The following is a 14,526-nucleotide window of genomic DNA, read 5'->3' as shown; positions in this document are numbered from 1 at the left end:
ATACCTGGCTATGCAATGGCTTGCATAAGAATTATTCATTGGTTAGATTTTTTTAACCAAAATACTGGTTCTTACTAACTGTGTAACTGCCATGACCTGGAAATGAATGCCTCAATTTCTGTGCAACAGCACAGTCTGAACAGGTTTCCTTCTTCTCCTGGTGAGATTTTTTTAGATGCAGAGGGTGACTTTTTATTGGTTCATGAGGGCTGAAGGCATGCAGATATCGTGTAAAAAAGGATTGCTGGTACTATCCCTGAATTAAGAGCTTGTTGGTTGAGTTGGTTTTGGGGAGGCCATTTTACTTTGCCTTCCCTCTCATTGCCTGTGCATTTGACAGTGGCACCCTTACTCCTGCATATGGCCATTCAGTCATTGTCTTTTAAGACTCCCTTTAGTTACTCCCTTGGCCCTTCCTCCCCACCTTCCCCTCAACCACTGGTCCCCTGCAAGGACCCACTGCTGTCAAAACCAAAATGCTTTGCTTCCTCTAACAGCATTCACCCACCTCTCCAGACTTGGCGGTTCATTTAGCTCTTCTGGGACCTATGACCTGAATAGGTCATAGGATGGGAAGAGCAGAGGGAAGAAGAAAAGAGACACTTTTGGGAAGTGGAAGTAACAGGAAAAAGAGAAAGACCAAAAAAGAGAAAGAGTCCCATTTTGCAGATTCACAATTATATCATACAATGCTTGAGCTCATGGGAAATGGATCTCTGTTCTCTGCATCTGACCTTTTTGCTTCCATCTGTACACAGTTCTCCCAGATGGAGAGTGGAGATGTCCAGTGAACCAGGGAAATTTCCAAAGACAAGATGTGGGAACGTCTTATTTGGCATACATGAACACAACAAGAGGCGTCTCTTACTTCTCCCTTAACAAAAGTTGGCTCCCTTTCCTCCTCAGCAATGGCTTTTGCCCAGTTGTCTTAAACATCCAAACCAGAAACTTGATGAAATCCCACTCCAGCAAATATCTGGGAAGAACAACAGCCATGGCTCCCCCCACCTCCCTTCTCCTTGGTCGGTCTTCCCTTGGATCCACCATCCTGAACTCTGAGATGCTCCGTGAAAACAAAAATACCATCCTGAAATCCACCAGAGGAGACATGCTGTCTCAGACCTGACGGCTTGCCTCGCGCTTCCGCAGTTGCAGTGCCTCAGTCTTGGGCCACAAACACAGCATGGATGGGTTTAGTGGACAATCACATTGCAATGTTTTAAATTTTTCTTTTTCTTAAAAAAAAAAGTAAATAAAAGGAGAGGGAAGAAAAGGTTATACACACATGTATCACAGCATTTTCAAAAGGCCTTCTGCTGCTTTCGCGTTAGCAGTTCAGCCTCAGTTGTAAGCCTGGATGTAAGGCAGCTGGAAGATTAAAACCGCATTGTTGGAAAGTCCGCTGAGATGTCCTCATGAAGTTTTTGTTGTTGTTTTCTGGTTTTGTTATTATGATTTTCACTTGTTTGCTTCTCTGAAGTTTGGCAGGCAAAGAGAAAACGCTTTTCTGCTTTTCCCCACACATTCTGTCCATTTTGTTTTCTGTGTTTTAAGCAAAAAAAAAATCCCCAACCCATAAACCCCAAACCAATGACAGGGCAGGCTTTTGCCATTTTGTTTTAAGAAAGAAAAGAGGGTGGGTTTCTGATAATGGCCTTGAGGAGGTGCATTGTAAAGTTGGCTCAAATGCTTGATTTGTTCCCTCGCTTGCTGTTTGCATTTTTTTTTCTGGATGCAATGGACAGGCTTTTTTTGCCCCCTGCACCCCACCCTCCATGTCCTGTACAGATTCTGGTGCCAGATTCCCCACATGGACCCCCTGTTCCCCTTCCCAAATGGCAGTAGGTAGATGCAACTCTATGTTCATTCAATCTCTAAGGTATGCTGCTGAAAAGAGTTGGATGGAAGAGCCATGTGAGAGAAAAGCTTTCCCATCGCTGTGAGAAAGAACGAAGCAACAGAGTCCGGTGGAGATGTGAGTGCTGTGTTGGACTCAGCTCTACCTTGGCACTGGCATTAATTTGAGATTAGATATATATATAATTATATATACATATATATGCATGTATAGGCATACATAGACATATATATATATATGTATGTGAGTATTTGTTTGCTATTTGTTTTAGCACACTGTCCCATTCTCAGGTCTAGATTTGGGGCAGTTGGTCCTGGGGACAGGTTGGACAGAAGGGGCCAGAGTGCAGAAGAAGCCAGAGATAAGAGTGAGGCCCAGGCCCCCCCATGCACAGAACATGGACCAGCCATAGCCATGGCTGATGTCATCGGGAAGTCCATACAGGTAGCGGGGGTAGCGGGAGAGCTCAAAGTTGATTCCAGCCACGCACGTGCACAGTGAAATGATGCAGAAGGTTCCTGGAGAAGAGTGGGAAGGGGAGAAGGAGGGAGGAAAAAAAGAAAGAGAAGTTAGAAGAGTGATAGACACACCACTTTCCAAGTCTCCTGACAAAAGCTGGTGCAAGCAGTAAGGAAACACCTAGGGGAAGATGTTTGTATAGGAAACGGCTTAGTCTAGTGGCTCCATGGGGAAAGAACTGAGTGCCAAAGGAGCCTTGAATACTGATCTGATGCTGAACAGAGCTGTATGGAAAAACTTCAGCAGGAACAGTGTTTTCATTATGAGCACTCTCTTGGGAACCTGAATGCTTTGTGAGACTATGGATTTTTCTGGAATTTTGCTTTAGACAACTACAGAATGAATCATCATGTTTCTATGCATTCTTGGGGGGATAAAAAGCTTGAATTTTTCTTTAATTTCATTTTTTCCGTGATGGATTTTATAGCAGAAAATAGTAGAAAATCCTTCACATACTTGGCTCTGATGAAACGTACATTTGAAATGACTTGGGAGATTTTTTCCAGATTTTTCTTATCTAAAAATTTAAAATCCTTCATTACACACCCCCCTTTTAAATACCACTGTCGAAACCTTAAACTCTTGTTCAAAATCCGGATCCTACTCTCTGTATGACTCCAGTCCCAGTCTAGATGCCCTCTGCTGTGCTGGGGAAATCTTCAAAATATCCTGTTGTTGTTTTCCATCTCTGCAGCAATACTTCATTTCTTCCTGATAGCACTGCGAGGACAGGCTTCATAAGTCTCTCAGGTGGTAAGTGTTATGGAAGACACGTGTATCAGATGAGGCTGAACCTTAGCCCACCCAGATGAGTCCAATTTTGATCTTTGGCCTCCAGCTTCATCAAAGCTAAACTCTCGAGTTCCTGAAATGTCACAGTTGCCACCCACACACCAAATAATGGATAGCTACAGATGCTATGTGTCTGTCTCAAGAGATAACAACTGAAGTCATCATAAACTCAGCAGTTTATTTTTACTCTCTAATTCCTCCCTTTGTGGGCCTCTTTGAATTGCCTGAGAGCCATGGGCACAGAAGGCCCGAGCCGTAGCAGGTACTATGCCTGTTGAAACAAAACCAGCCTTCTTGCCTCTCACCAACACCCAATTAGTCTACACTCAGTTGTCTGGATTTTAGCAAAAGCACTGTGAGATCCCAAGCTGTGGAGCTGTCTTTACAGATTTCCAGAAATGGGGGAGTCTTCCGTGCAGAATCCTTTACTAAAAATCAGGTAGTTTGATTAGAAACTGCACACCCTGTTCCATATTTTACTCTGTCACATGGGCTATCCAGTAACATGGAGGTGTCTGGCAAGTACGCAGTTTTTCTCTGTGCTAGTCATGTCAACATGAATAGGACATTGTTGGATTGAGGATAATAGGATCCGTCAGAGCCACTGTGCTCTGAACCAAGCTCCATGGCTCATTTCAACTGGCTGTGGTTAGAACATGACATAAAAGGCCTTTCTTTGCAAGCAAGAACATGATAATTTCAGCTCTCTCAAAATATAAGATTGTTAAGAGAGGTGGGTGGGAAAATCTGTGCGGCCAGACTGGAGCTGATTTCCTAAGTACAAAAGGGAAGGAAATAACTTTGTATTTCAAATACTCCCCGTGCTTTCACGCTTTGTCTTGGCTGTTTTGATCACAAGCTCTACAATGCAACAAGTGATGCTTATCTTTGTATTCGAACAGTGCCCAATATATTGGCACTCCATCTTGCTGGGGGTATTCTGCCCATAACAAACGAACAATAAAGAAGAACGAGTAACAACAATAGAGAATAAAGCAAATCATGAACATCAGACTTCTTCAAATAAAGCCTGTCCCGTTCCTGCCCCTTCACTGGAGGATGGGCTAATCCCATGACAACAAATACTGAGTGCCATGCACAATGTTAGAGGATGCATAGTACAGTCCTCAGCCACGCACACCCCTATGCTTCTGCAGAATGTTTTGTATGGCACAGTGCTATTCATTACTTACACAAAAATGCCATTTTATACCACCTAGAGGAATCTTGATGGTCATTACGTGAGTCCTATGTGTTGTTTGTATTCAGCTAAGCAAGGAATTCCCCACTTGTAGTTAATCTGGCCTCTCACCAGGAGGGTTACTGATGAAAACTGAGTACAGTTACTCTCTCACGATTGTTCAGTAACTTTTCCTCATGAACCGGCAATCATAATAACACAAAGGTTAATCCATGCAAATTGCATGGGTTTTGGCCATCCTAGTGAAAAAGTCATGGGTGGAAATGATGCAGAGATTAATTTGAAAATGTAGTTTGTACTAATCTGGATAAGACATGGAGCTTGGATAGCAGAAGGAGGGAGGCTGTCACCCCTGCCCATGACACTGCCTGTGCTATGGACACAATGCTTCAGAGGCAGCAGGATTGCAGCAAGTTGGGATCACCCCCAACCGTGAGATTCTCTTTCTCCCCAGAAAGTAAACGGAACCTTTACTCACTTTCCTGGCAGCTTCTTGCCGTCAGTGAGGTGCCCCCATACATTATATTAGTGCCCCAGATCCCTGGACAGCCGCAGCAATGTAAACTTCAATTTCTTTGTGAAAACCATTCCCCATAACTCTGACCAAACCTGAAGGCTGGTGGTCCAGCTATAACACTGGCACACGGAATGTGAATGACAGGGGGTAATAAGAGCTCACTGCGGATGTACTAGTATGCAAGCTGGATGGGGGAGATAAAGACCATACCCTTCAGCAGCTGTAGAGAGCAGAAGTGCTAAGTTCTTTGTGGTGGGATTTACACATTATCATCTTAAGTGAAACAGTAATGAATGAGACAAGGCAACAGTGGCGGTTTTGACAAAGGAAATTCACATGTCACTGCAAAATGCTTCAGTCAGGTGAGAGATGAAATTTTACATAAAGCCATGTCTGTGCCACAGACACTGCTGTTTGACATGTATTTAAGCCTCCATCCTGACTCCTTATTAGACAGCTGGGTTCCTCTTGTGCTGGTTTTGACAGTGCCTGTCCTGCTAATGGACTGATGGTCAACAGCAGTTTGAGCACCTGAGCTATTTAATACCTTGTGGCTATCTTGTGCTTTGCCTTCTTATATATTACTGAAGAAGAATATTAAGCATCACACTGAATGTCTCTTCCAGTTAGCTTGGAAGTTTGTTTAGAACAGAGATGAACTTACTTGTTATGGATGTGCATAAGATTGGGGTCCTTCATTCCTTGCTGCAGGGGCAGACATGGTGAGGAGAGGAATGGCTGGGAAAGGTAGTATCATTGATAGTCAAAGCCTAATTCGGTGTGGATTATGAGTCAGAGAACTTTGCTGTAGATGGTTTAAGCATGATTATATCAAGCAGAGCTGTGGGGCTCTGCTGCTGGGAATTGGTTTTGAGTTTATTTGGTAAACATCCCTTTTCCTTCTGACGGCCTAGCTATGTGAGGGGCTGCAACGCCTCCGTTTGCAGTTTTCAAACGTCACCTCCAGGGGAGAGCAGAACTGCTTGCGAGCGAACTGATTTTAACGCAGACAGGCTCAAACCACCCATACCAAATACATTTGAATTCTGCCTCATGCTAGTGACCCCCTGAACCATGTTAGAAGCCACATTCTTTGCCCACAGACCTGGGTCTGCTTCCGTAGCAATAAGAGCTTGAGGGACTTCCCAAGGTCTGTGGTGTCTGGTCAGACAAGAACTGCTGCCTTTCTTAGATATAGTGCAAATGAAGGTGAGACTTAGTGGTGCTAGTGTGCAAACAGACCCTGCTGACAGGAGATTCAACTAAGCATCCTTCTCCCTAGGATCAGGGATAAGGTGTCAGACTAGACTGAAGGAGGCATCAGCAATTTGAAATCAAGGGAAATCCAAAAAGACCGTAAGTAAAATGATCCAGGCACCAATCCTGCCTCTGAGACCCTCCCCTCTGCAAACAGTTTTTCTCATTTGGAAAACACTTCTTCCATGCCTGATGGAAGATGCTTGTTCTCTCCCTTCCCCTCACAACAGGCAGAAATGACTCGCATACTAACAGTGCTGTCAGATGTACAAAGTAAACAAACCCAAAATCCTGGTTCTTCTCCCCTTCTGGGTTGTTGTTGTTTTTTTCCCCCAGCGATGGAAATGTCAAGTGTTACTTACAAACACCAGTAGATAAAAAGAGAAGCATAAATGTATGGATTGTAAGATGCCCTCTAAAACCATGCAGTTCTCGAGTAAATGCAAATCTTTGCCTTTTAAAGTATTCCTAGTAGCTGCAATTGATGGCAATTTGTGGCCACTAATGTGTTGGAAGGACTGCTGTTTATTTAACTATCATCACTTTTTTATTATAGGGTTTGGGGAGAAAAAAAATCTCAGAAGCGAAACAACATTATCTTCACTTTCCCACTGCCCTACTAGCTTTTATTATCTTCAAGGTACATCAAACAAACAAATAAAATGAGGTCTGATCCTAAAGTGGAGTGTGTACCATTTGCTATTTAAATTATATCACAATCAAATGAAATTATTAAAGAATAAACCAAATTCCCTCCCAACACAGTGATGACAAAAGCCTTTTGGAGGGAGCAGCTTTGCAGTAAACTCCTTCTGTGCATGGATTAAACGCCTCAGCAGCATGCAGCTCTTGAGAACACTTTATTGCTCTGTGCATACATGCACAGAATATAAATTATTGCTTAATTACGTACTGTTCCAGCAGAAGCAGCTTGCAGCATCACCGATAGGCTGCAGAATAACCAGGGGTTTACTGGAAAACTGGCCTTATAAAAAAGGCTGAGATGGAAGGATAAGTCCAACTGGGTGGTGGAGATTCAGTGCAGTGCCCTTGCGAGACCATATATGCACTTGGGCTGGAACTTCATGCATTTTTATTTTACACCATGAGCCAGAGTTAACTGCAGGGTCTATAGTGGTGCAGTGATATTGCATTATAGCTCTGTCAGAATGTGGTTTGCATTTGGCCTTTGGCCTCCTACTTCAAAACGTACCAGTGGCATCCGCACCGCACCAGAGCTGTACGCCAGCTGCATGTTACTTCAGCAGCAGTGCCTGTCTATTGAGCTGCCGCTGCACAAGCCATCTTAAGTTATGGCACCAGAGGACTATGTATCCTGTCAGGAGTGTGAATACTTAATGGGTCCCATCCTCAGGCTCATGTAAATCAGCACAGAATATGGAACAATATTACAGCAGTTGAGGGCTGGTCTCCAGTTTGCTATGCTGGTACAACTGACATGCAGTTTATATTGCACATTATAGCATGCTGCAATTTGCACATGGTGACATTTCTGCTACCATATACCATGGTGCATGGGACTGTACTGGTAGTGGATATCCATGCTGTGCATGGCAGGCAGTGAACACCAGCTATGAGCAAGCACTGCCTGAAGTTATGAGTTGGTATGTAAGGCAAAAGCAACACTATTTAGCTAAAGGCACATTGTTTTGATAAAATGATCTGGGAAGGAATAGGGGAGTTGATCAAAGCCTGAGTTGAATAACCCTCTGATTACTTTAGCAATGCTGATTCCTATGACCCATCCAAAATAACTTGGCAATAATAAAGTGACTTGAGTACTTGACTAAAGCCATTAAGCAAACATAATGGCTCATGAACTTGCAGCCACAACACAGGAGGCAGCAAAATTTGTGCCAATTGTAGTAGTGGAGTGTGATTCAGTATTTTACTGGGAGCAGAAGGAAAAGAAGAGGAACTCTTAATGTCAAAATGAAGAAACATCCTAATCAAAGGTTAGTGAAATTGTCCTATCCCGGTGCTGGCAAGCACCATGCTTTGCAACATGCCGAGGCTGCTGGCAGGTTTCTTTCATTCCCTGCAGCACAGACCCCCCAGGATGGCCCCAGCAGAAGCTGAAGATTAAATGGCAAGGGGCAGTGAATGTCTGAGCAAAGCTGAGTAACTCCATCACATCTCAGATTTACCAGATGACAAGACACATAAGTTTAGTATCAAACTGTACCTCAGGCACGTGCTTCTTAGTCTAGGCATTTTCCAGAGCTGAAGGGAAACTTGTCAGGTCAGGCTGGGCTTGCCTTGCCACAGGATATCTCCCTAAGCACTGGGAAACGGCGCACCATGTTGCATTTGATCTTTTATCAACCAAGTCATTCTGCCTCTCTCCATGTGAGGTTTGGGTTTTTTTTCCAGTCAAAAAACCTGAACCTCTCTCAGAAAGAGAAGGAGCCTCAGAGGGGGTGTGGAATATTTCTTTTGTAGGAAATCTTAAATTGCTTAAAAGTCTTCAGAAAGATGTTCTTCAAGACAAGTGAAACTGGAGAACAGACACAGCGGAAATTCAGTGCAGCCTTTTTTCACATTGCCTAGTGCGAGACACTAAATATACTCTTAAAGAGAATACTTTTAATACTTTTTAAAGGTATGCACTCATATATCTTTTTTATATTTTTGTTTGCTGAAGGCACTACTTAAAGAGCCATTGGGAGCTCTGGGTGATGGTGGTGGCTACCTGGTTTGGGTATTTTCCCCTTCATATGCTGAAGAGAAGCCTATGCATGAATTTTTTCAAGTGACCAAAGGACCCTTTGGCTGTAGAACTTTGAGTTGTTTGTACTGAATGTGAACTGAGGATCTTTGATGCAAAAGGCTCCGGGCTCTCTTACTGTTTCCCTGAGCTGATCTGCCAGAAAGAGAAGCACCCTTTCTATATGCGCTAAGTGATACAGTTCTTGAGGTATAATAGACAGAAATCAAAATAAGACGGTTATCTTGTCAGCAACGACCACTTAGTGCAGACCAACCCTATGAAGTTAACATCATTCACGTGAATGCTTGCAAGCAACAAACTACCCTGGCTCTGTACTGCCTTAAAGGGTCACTTGCTGAAATCTTTCCTGTTGCAAAGGAAATACCTCTGCAGCCCCTGTAGCCCCCACAAGGACATTGGTGTGACTTGCCTTCCCATCCCCTGGAAGAGGCAAGTAGGGCAGAAATGAGGAAGGCCCCACTCATCTAGTTTCTGCCAGGTCCAGATGCTTTTCTGTTGAATTTCCAGCAGCCAGATGGACACTATCCAGGCAGATTAGAACAAGCAAGTGTAGGAATGCTTTGTCCAAGGGGAATGTTGTTTTTCTAAGTTGACAACCTGAGGAGCCAGGAAGGTGAATGTAAACCTTGCTGCGGCCTCTGCATTTAACAAGATCTGCCACACAGAGAAATATGCACCCCTTTCTCTCTGTAAAGAATTCTTTCTATCTAGCAAATCATGCCAGTATTACTCTTCCTTCTGTTACATGTGAAGTCTTCTTTCCTCTTTGATGCCAGGCATGCAAGCAACTCAGCAAACTAGTTTTGGTTGGTTTTTGGGGTATTTTTATAAAAAATAACCCAATAATAAATGCCACTTTTGTTTTCATTGTCTTCCTTTGGCCTTGATGTGTCTTGCCATTGGAATTCAGAAGGCAGCAACAGATCAAAGACCTGGTGACATTATTAAGGGATAAGGAGCAACCACAGAATTTTAAAATGCACATAATTTAGTTTCCAGGGCTGCAGGTGGGAGAGTCTTTTGTATTTCTATCGGATCTGTCTCCCCAGCTTTGCTTTTACTTGAATTCACTTTCTGTCAGCCCCTCCAAAGTTCTACTGAAGTCTGTGAGAAGCAAACTAGACTTAATGTCCCTTTTAGACTACGCTATGCTTTCTGTTCTTGTTACTCCAGAAGGTACTTGTAGGTTTCTGTCAGTACCCGCCATGCTGGTGAGGGAGAAATTGCAAGTCAGTATACCGACTTCAAATGAACACACATGAATATGAACAATTCTTTTTGCTGAAAAGCCAGAGTGAGCTGACTCCTTAATTTACTGTACACCAAGTTCAGAGAGACCGATTTAAGACGGAAAAACAAGTTTAGCAGTGCATGTACACTACTTGTCCTTGTTTTGCTCCAGACTATAAGATCTCTGCACCTCATTATGAGTCTTTCTTCTCCATCTCCTAAATGCCAGTGCTCTTCTGTGATCATGTACAATGCTGCCAGGATTGCTTGTGTTGGTATTTCTTCCCCAGCGTGCAAGCACACATCTAGCAGCATCAGAAACGAGCCGGGGGGGGGCGGGGGGGGGGGAGAATTTGACACATTTGAAGGTTGACTTTGAAGTCAGCTGATCCTGTTTCCATGGAGATCAAATGCTATGGAGCTGACAATGAGTTCTCTCATTGTGCCTTTCCTTCCAGGAAAAAAACCCACCTCTAAATAACTCCACCCTGCAGTGCAGCTGTGCTACTGATTTGAAAAACCTCTTTCTATATCCCACCCCCATTCTGTTATGGAGGTGTTAACTCTTAGGTCCCGACTTTTGGGGGCTAGGCCTGCCAGTACTGACCTAAAGAATCAGATAAATTCCCAAGGTATTGGAAAAAATGGAGAACAGTGTTCTGTGAGAAGAAGGACATAGCTCTGCTTTTGAATTTATGCTGTATGAGATGCAAAGATGGGTTTGAGGAGTTTTATAACCCAAAATTATAAAAGAGCATTCCAGTGGCCGGTGTGCAGTGACACACAGACACTTACTTGTATAGTGAAAGCAGGTGATCATTCATATTCCCAGAGAGTATCCTATTCCCATTAAAAAATGGGTGCCAGCATTAATAGATAAGATGCAAAATATGTTCTCAGTGCACCAGTAAGCACAGAGAAGTACTAGAAGCAGAGATGTAACACACTATCCTAGCTTTGCCTAAGATAAGCAGAATGTTTTGTGAGCCTTGTCATGCCATGAGCTGAGCAACTGCTTTCTAGCTTCAAATGCTAAACAGGCCACCTTGGCATCGTATTAAGTCCCCAAAAGATGGCAAGGGGGCTGTCTGTTTGCATGGATCTTTTCCCAAATGTTTATGTTGGGAGTGAAAATTGGAAATTTGATAATTTCCAAAAAGAAAGTGATACTAATTTCTAAAGGCTGATTACAAATGTTTGGTTGGTCAGGATGAAGAAGCACTCCCAGTCCAGTCCATATTTGCGAATCTGTCCAGTGGACCTATATCCATATCTGGACAAATATACATCAGTGACCAGGTTCGAAATACAGAAGAAAAGCCACTCTTTAAGCCCTGGAAAAATAGCCTGTAACAGGACCAAGGAACGTCATCTACAACTCTCTCTGTGAGGAATGCCACAAGCTATGCAGGAGAAAGCTGTTTGAAAAGAGGGACTGAAAATTCCTGAAAGTGATGGCAAAGGACATCTTTAAAAGCAGGCTAACTCTTATTACCTTCATACGCATGCTCTTGGCTTTGTTATATTACTGCCAATGGGCACTAAGGTACAAAGCCTGCATGGCTGGTCTGAGCTCTGGGTCTCATCACAGGTCCATAAAGACCTTCATCAGCTCCTTTCTTGCCTTCTGCAACACCCTTGTAATGTTTTTGAGGGTTTTAAACAGTCAAGAGCCTTAGAGAGGTTTAAACATTTAAAAGCTGTTACTGCTGTACATTAACTCAAGTTCATTCCAATTCGAGGCCTTAAATCACTTTACAGCATAATGCAAAATTTAACCAAAAGCACAAGTAGGAACAAAAGTGTACGTGTGGTGTGGGAGGCGCGGCAGAGGGGGGACTGACCCTGTCGCCCTGAGGCTTGTTTCAGACTTTCATAACCAATTTATGGCATCTCTTGATACAAACCAGCCTTTGTCTCCATCTGGAGGTCAATCCCCATAAATAAGTTCTTACAGTGGTCTGCAAGGAGTTTTGCTAAATTTTTCAGTTCCTCTCCAGTCATCACTAATTTAATATCTCCTGCAGGATTAAAACACGATTGGCATCTCATTTTTTCCAGTGATCCAACATTTTTTGAATTATAAATACTTTTCAAACTGGCAAAAGGCATTATGCCTTTGTGAAAACTGTATTTATGCCAAGCTTCATAGCTCAGATTACAGCCACTTATTGTAGACCTCTGTCCTTGTAAAGACTGCGTGCTGCTTCCTTAAGATCTGAATGCATGCAGTTGTGCATACGCATATGCATTTGCACTTCCCTGTCCATAGGTAAGAAAGATTTTATCTAAATTCTCTAATGCTATTCTTTTGGGAAAAGAAGTATAAGAAACTGGATTTTCAAAGACTCATGTTGTGGAAAAGAAAAAAATAAATATGACCATAGAAAATATGTACCATCTTCATACCATCTTCAGTGCTGTCATGGATTATGTCACCACAAGTGCATATTCTGAAGTGTGGGTAGAGACCTTGATTGTAGAAATCCTAGGTGCCTTGTGAGACCCACTGTATTTCCAGATGAATTCCAAACCATGTCTTTTACTTTCTCTTTTTGTTTATCTTTCTCTTTGCCTCTTCTTGGCAGCTGCTACGAAGGTACTTTGTAAGTGCCTAGGAGATGTCAATCACAGAGCTTTGCGTTACACTTGCTGTATTAAATTGCTCCATTTTTGATTCTTAAATTATTCAGCAGCAGAATGATTATTTTGAGATGGCAGGACCAAATTGTGTAGAATAAACACTCTTATTTTCTTCAGCTATGTGCTATTTTCAAAGTACAGTGAGTTAAATTTGGGACTCAAATGACTCAACAGCTGGTAACGATCCATGGTTGCAAATACACAGATGCCTCAGTTGTCATCTACTAACATATGCACAGCACAGGCAAAGGAAGCACAGCACGCAAGCTTGGGGATTTTGAAGACAAGACTCTCTGTGGAGGTGGGGAGTAAAAGAGGATACAGACATGCACAGCATGTCTGTACCAACAGCTGTGCTGCATGGGCTCCCAAGCCCTGTTTTGAAGTCCCACTTTCTGATAAGGTCTGCACCCTTTAGTATCATTCTGGCTATCAGCTCCTGGACACAGTGAGCAGTGGTCTGGCAGCTGCTGGGATATAGCAGGCACTGCCCAAAGCCCTAAGGGCATCTCTGTCCCCCCATCACCTTCCGACAGACCTCGGTCAAGCCTGACATGGGTGGAGCAAGAGAAACTCACCCAGTATAAACGGTCAGTTCATCCTCTGGCTCTGGGCTCATAAAGCAGTTTATTGCTTCATCCCTGGACAGAGGGAAGGCATATTTTGGAAATACTTCTGAGAAGGGAGGAGACTAGAAATGATTTATAAGAGGTTGTTTCTCCCTAGATTAGAATATAAATTCAGAATGAACTCATAACATTTGTAAGTGGGTTGCTCTTTATTTCTTTAACAAACATCCTTTCTTGCCTATCTGAACTAAAGCATTAAATTGTGCCAGCACACCTACATGACTTTCTTTTTTCTTCCCTCTCACACATCTTTCTTGTCTGTTTATCTCTGCCATAGCAGCCAGCACTGGAAAGAATAGGTGTTCACCTCTGCTCTGGGAAAACGCTTAAAGCTTTTGTAACCCTGACCTAAGTCCTGTGAGTATGGACGAGCTGCAAAGAGCAACGTCTCCAAAGCACTCTTAGGTAGATCAGACGAAACCCACATCAGCAGCAAAAGTGGAGCTGGCAAATGGTGCTCAAATCCCCTAGATTGGAAAATCATCATTGGAGAGGATTCAGGCAGAGAGGATGAAAGAAATTTCTGATGTTTCTGAAAGCAAATGCTAGGGCAGAAAATCAGAGAGCAACAACTCCATAGCACTGTTGTATGTGTACAGCAAGACTTTCAGGCATTTCAATGCCAGTAAAAACGGGAATTTCAGGCTCCCAAGCAAAGCCTCAAGCCCAGTATTTCATGCAAAAATGTCACTAGGCAAAGACAAGACATGAGCTGCTGTGTGACACTAGAAGTCCTTTTATTACAGATCTGCATGGCGAAGCTAAATCACACGAATAAGGGCATTTAACAGCTGGAATAATTTCCAGTAGACTAATTAGAGACTGAATTATTAATGGTAAAACTTATAATTGGCTCAAAGCAAGGTTACAGCAAGAAACACGCTTGACTTTGCAAAGAATAATGAATATTTGCAAGACTAGTAAAATTATATGCTTCTCTAAGGAAACTGTTAGGAAATGGGGAAAAAACCCTAAAGTGATCCTAAAGTGCATGTCACAAGACAAAACTGGCAGAGACCAGATAAGAGTGAAGAGAGCAGGTAAAACAGTAAACAAGTGCAGAGATGTTTATTGCATTTGTTTGCAGTAAATTTGGAACAAAATAAGACAATGCAGTATTCTCTCCCC

General features: G+C 42.9%; 1 protein-coding gene across 3 annotated transcripts in view; it reads right to left on the bottom strand.

Moving 5' to 3' along the window:
- Positions 1-14,526, bottom strand: part of TMEM178B (transmembrane protein 178B) — a 243,491-nt gene that overhangs the window by 25,340 nt on the left and 203,625 nt on the right. The window contains exon 5 of one of the 3 annotated variants that reach the window (XM_061371984.1): positions 1,210-2,376. The exons of the other annotated variants lie outside the window; for them this stretch is intronic. Coding sequence (XP_061227968.1) covers positions 2,126-2,376 — 251 coding nt within the window. The 3' untranslated portion in view covers positions 1,210-2,125. Of the gene's footprint in view, positions 1-1,209; positions 2,377-14,526 lie in introns of those variants that run through there. 3 annotated transcript variants of the gene reach the window in all.

The sequence above is a fragment of the Neopsephotus bourkii genome, unplaced genomic scaffold (assembly GCF_033783945.1).
Source record: "Neopsephotus bourkii isolate Nb327-2 ecotype Australia unplaced genomic scaffold, CSIRO-AGI_Nbou_v1 NB_1589, whole genome shotgun sequence".
Taxonomy (NCBI): Eukaryota; Metazoa; Chordata; class Aves; order Psittaciformes; family Psittacidae; genus Neopsephotus; species Neopsephotus bourkii.
Note: the sequence above shows the minus strand (reverse complement) of the source record. Positions and strands in the feature narration are given on the sequence as shown.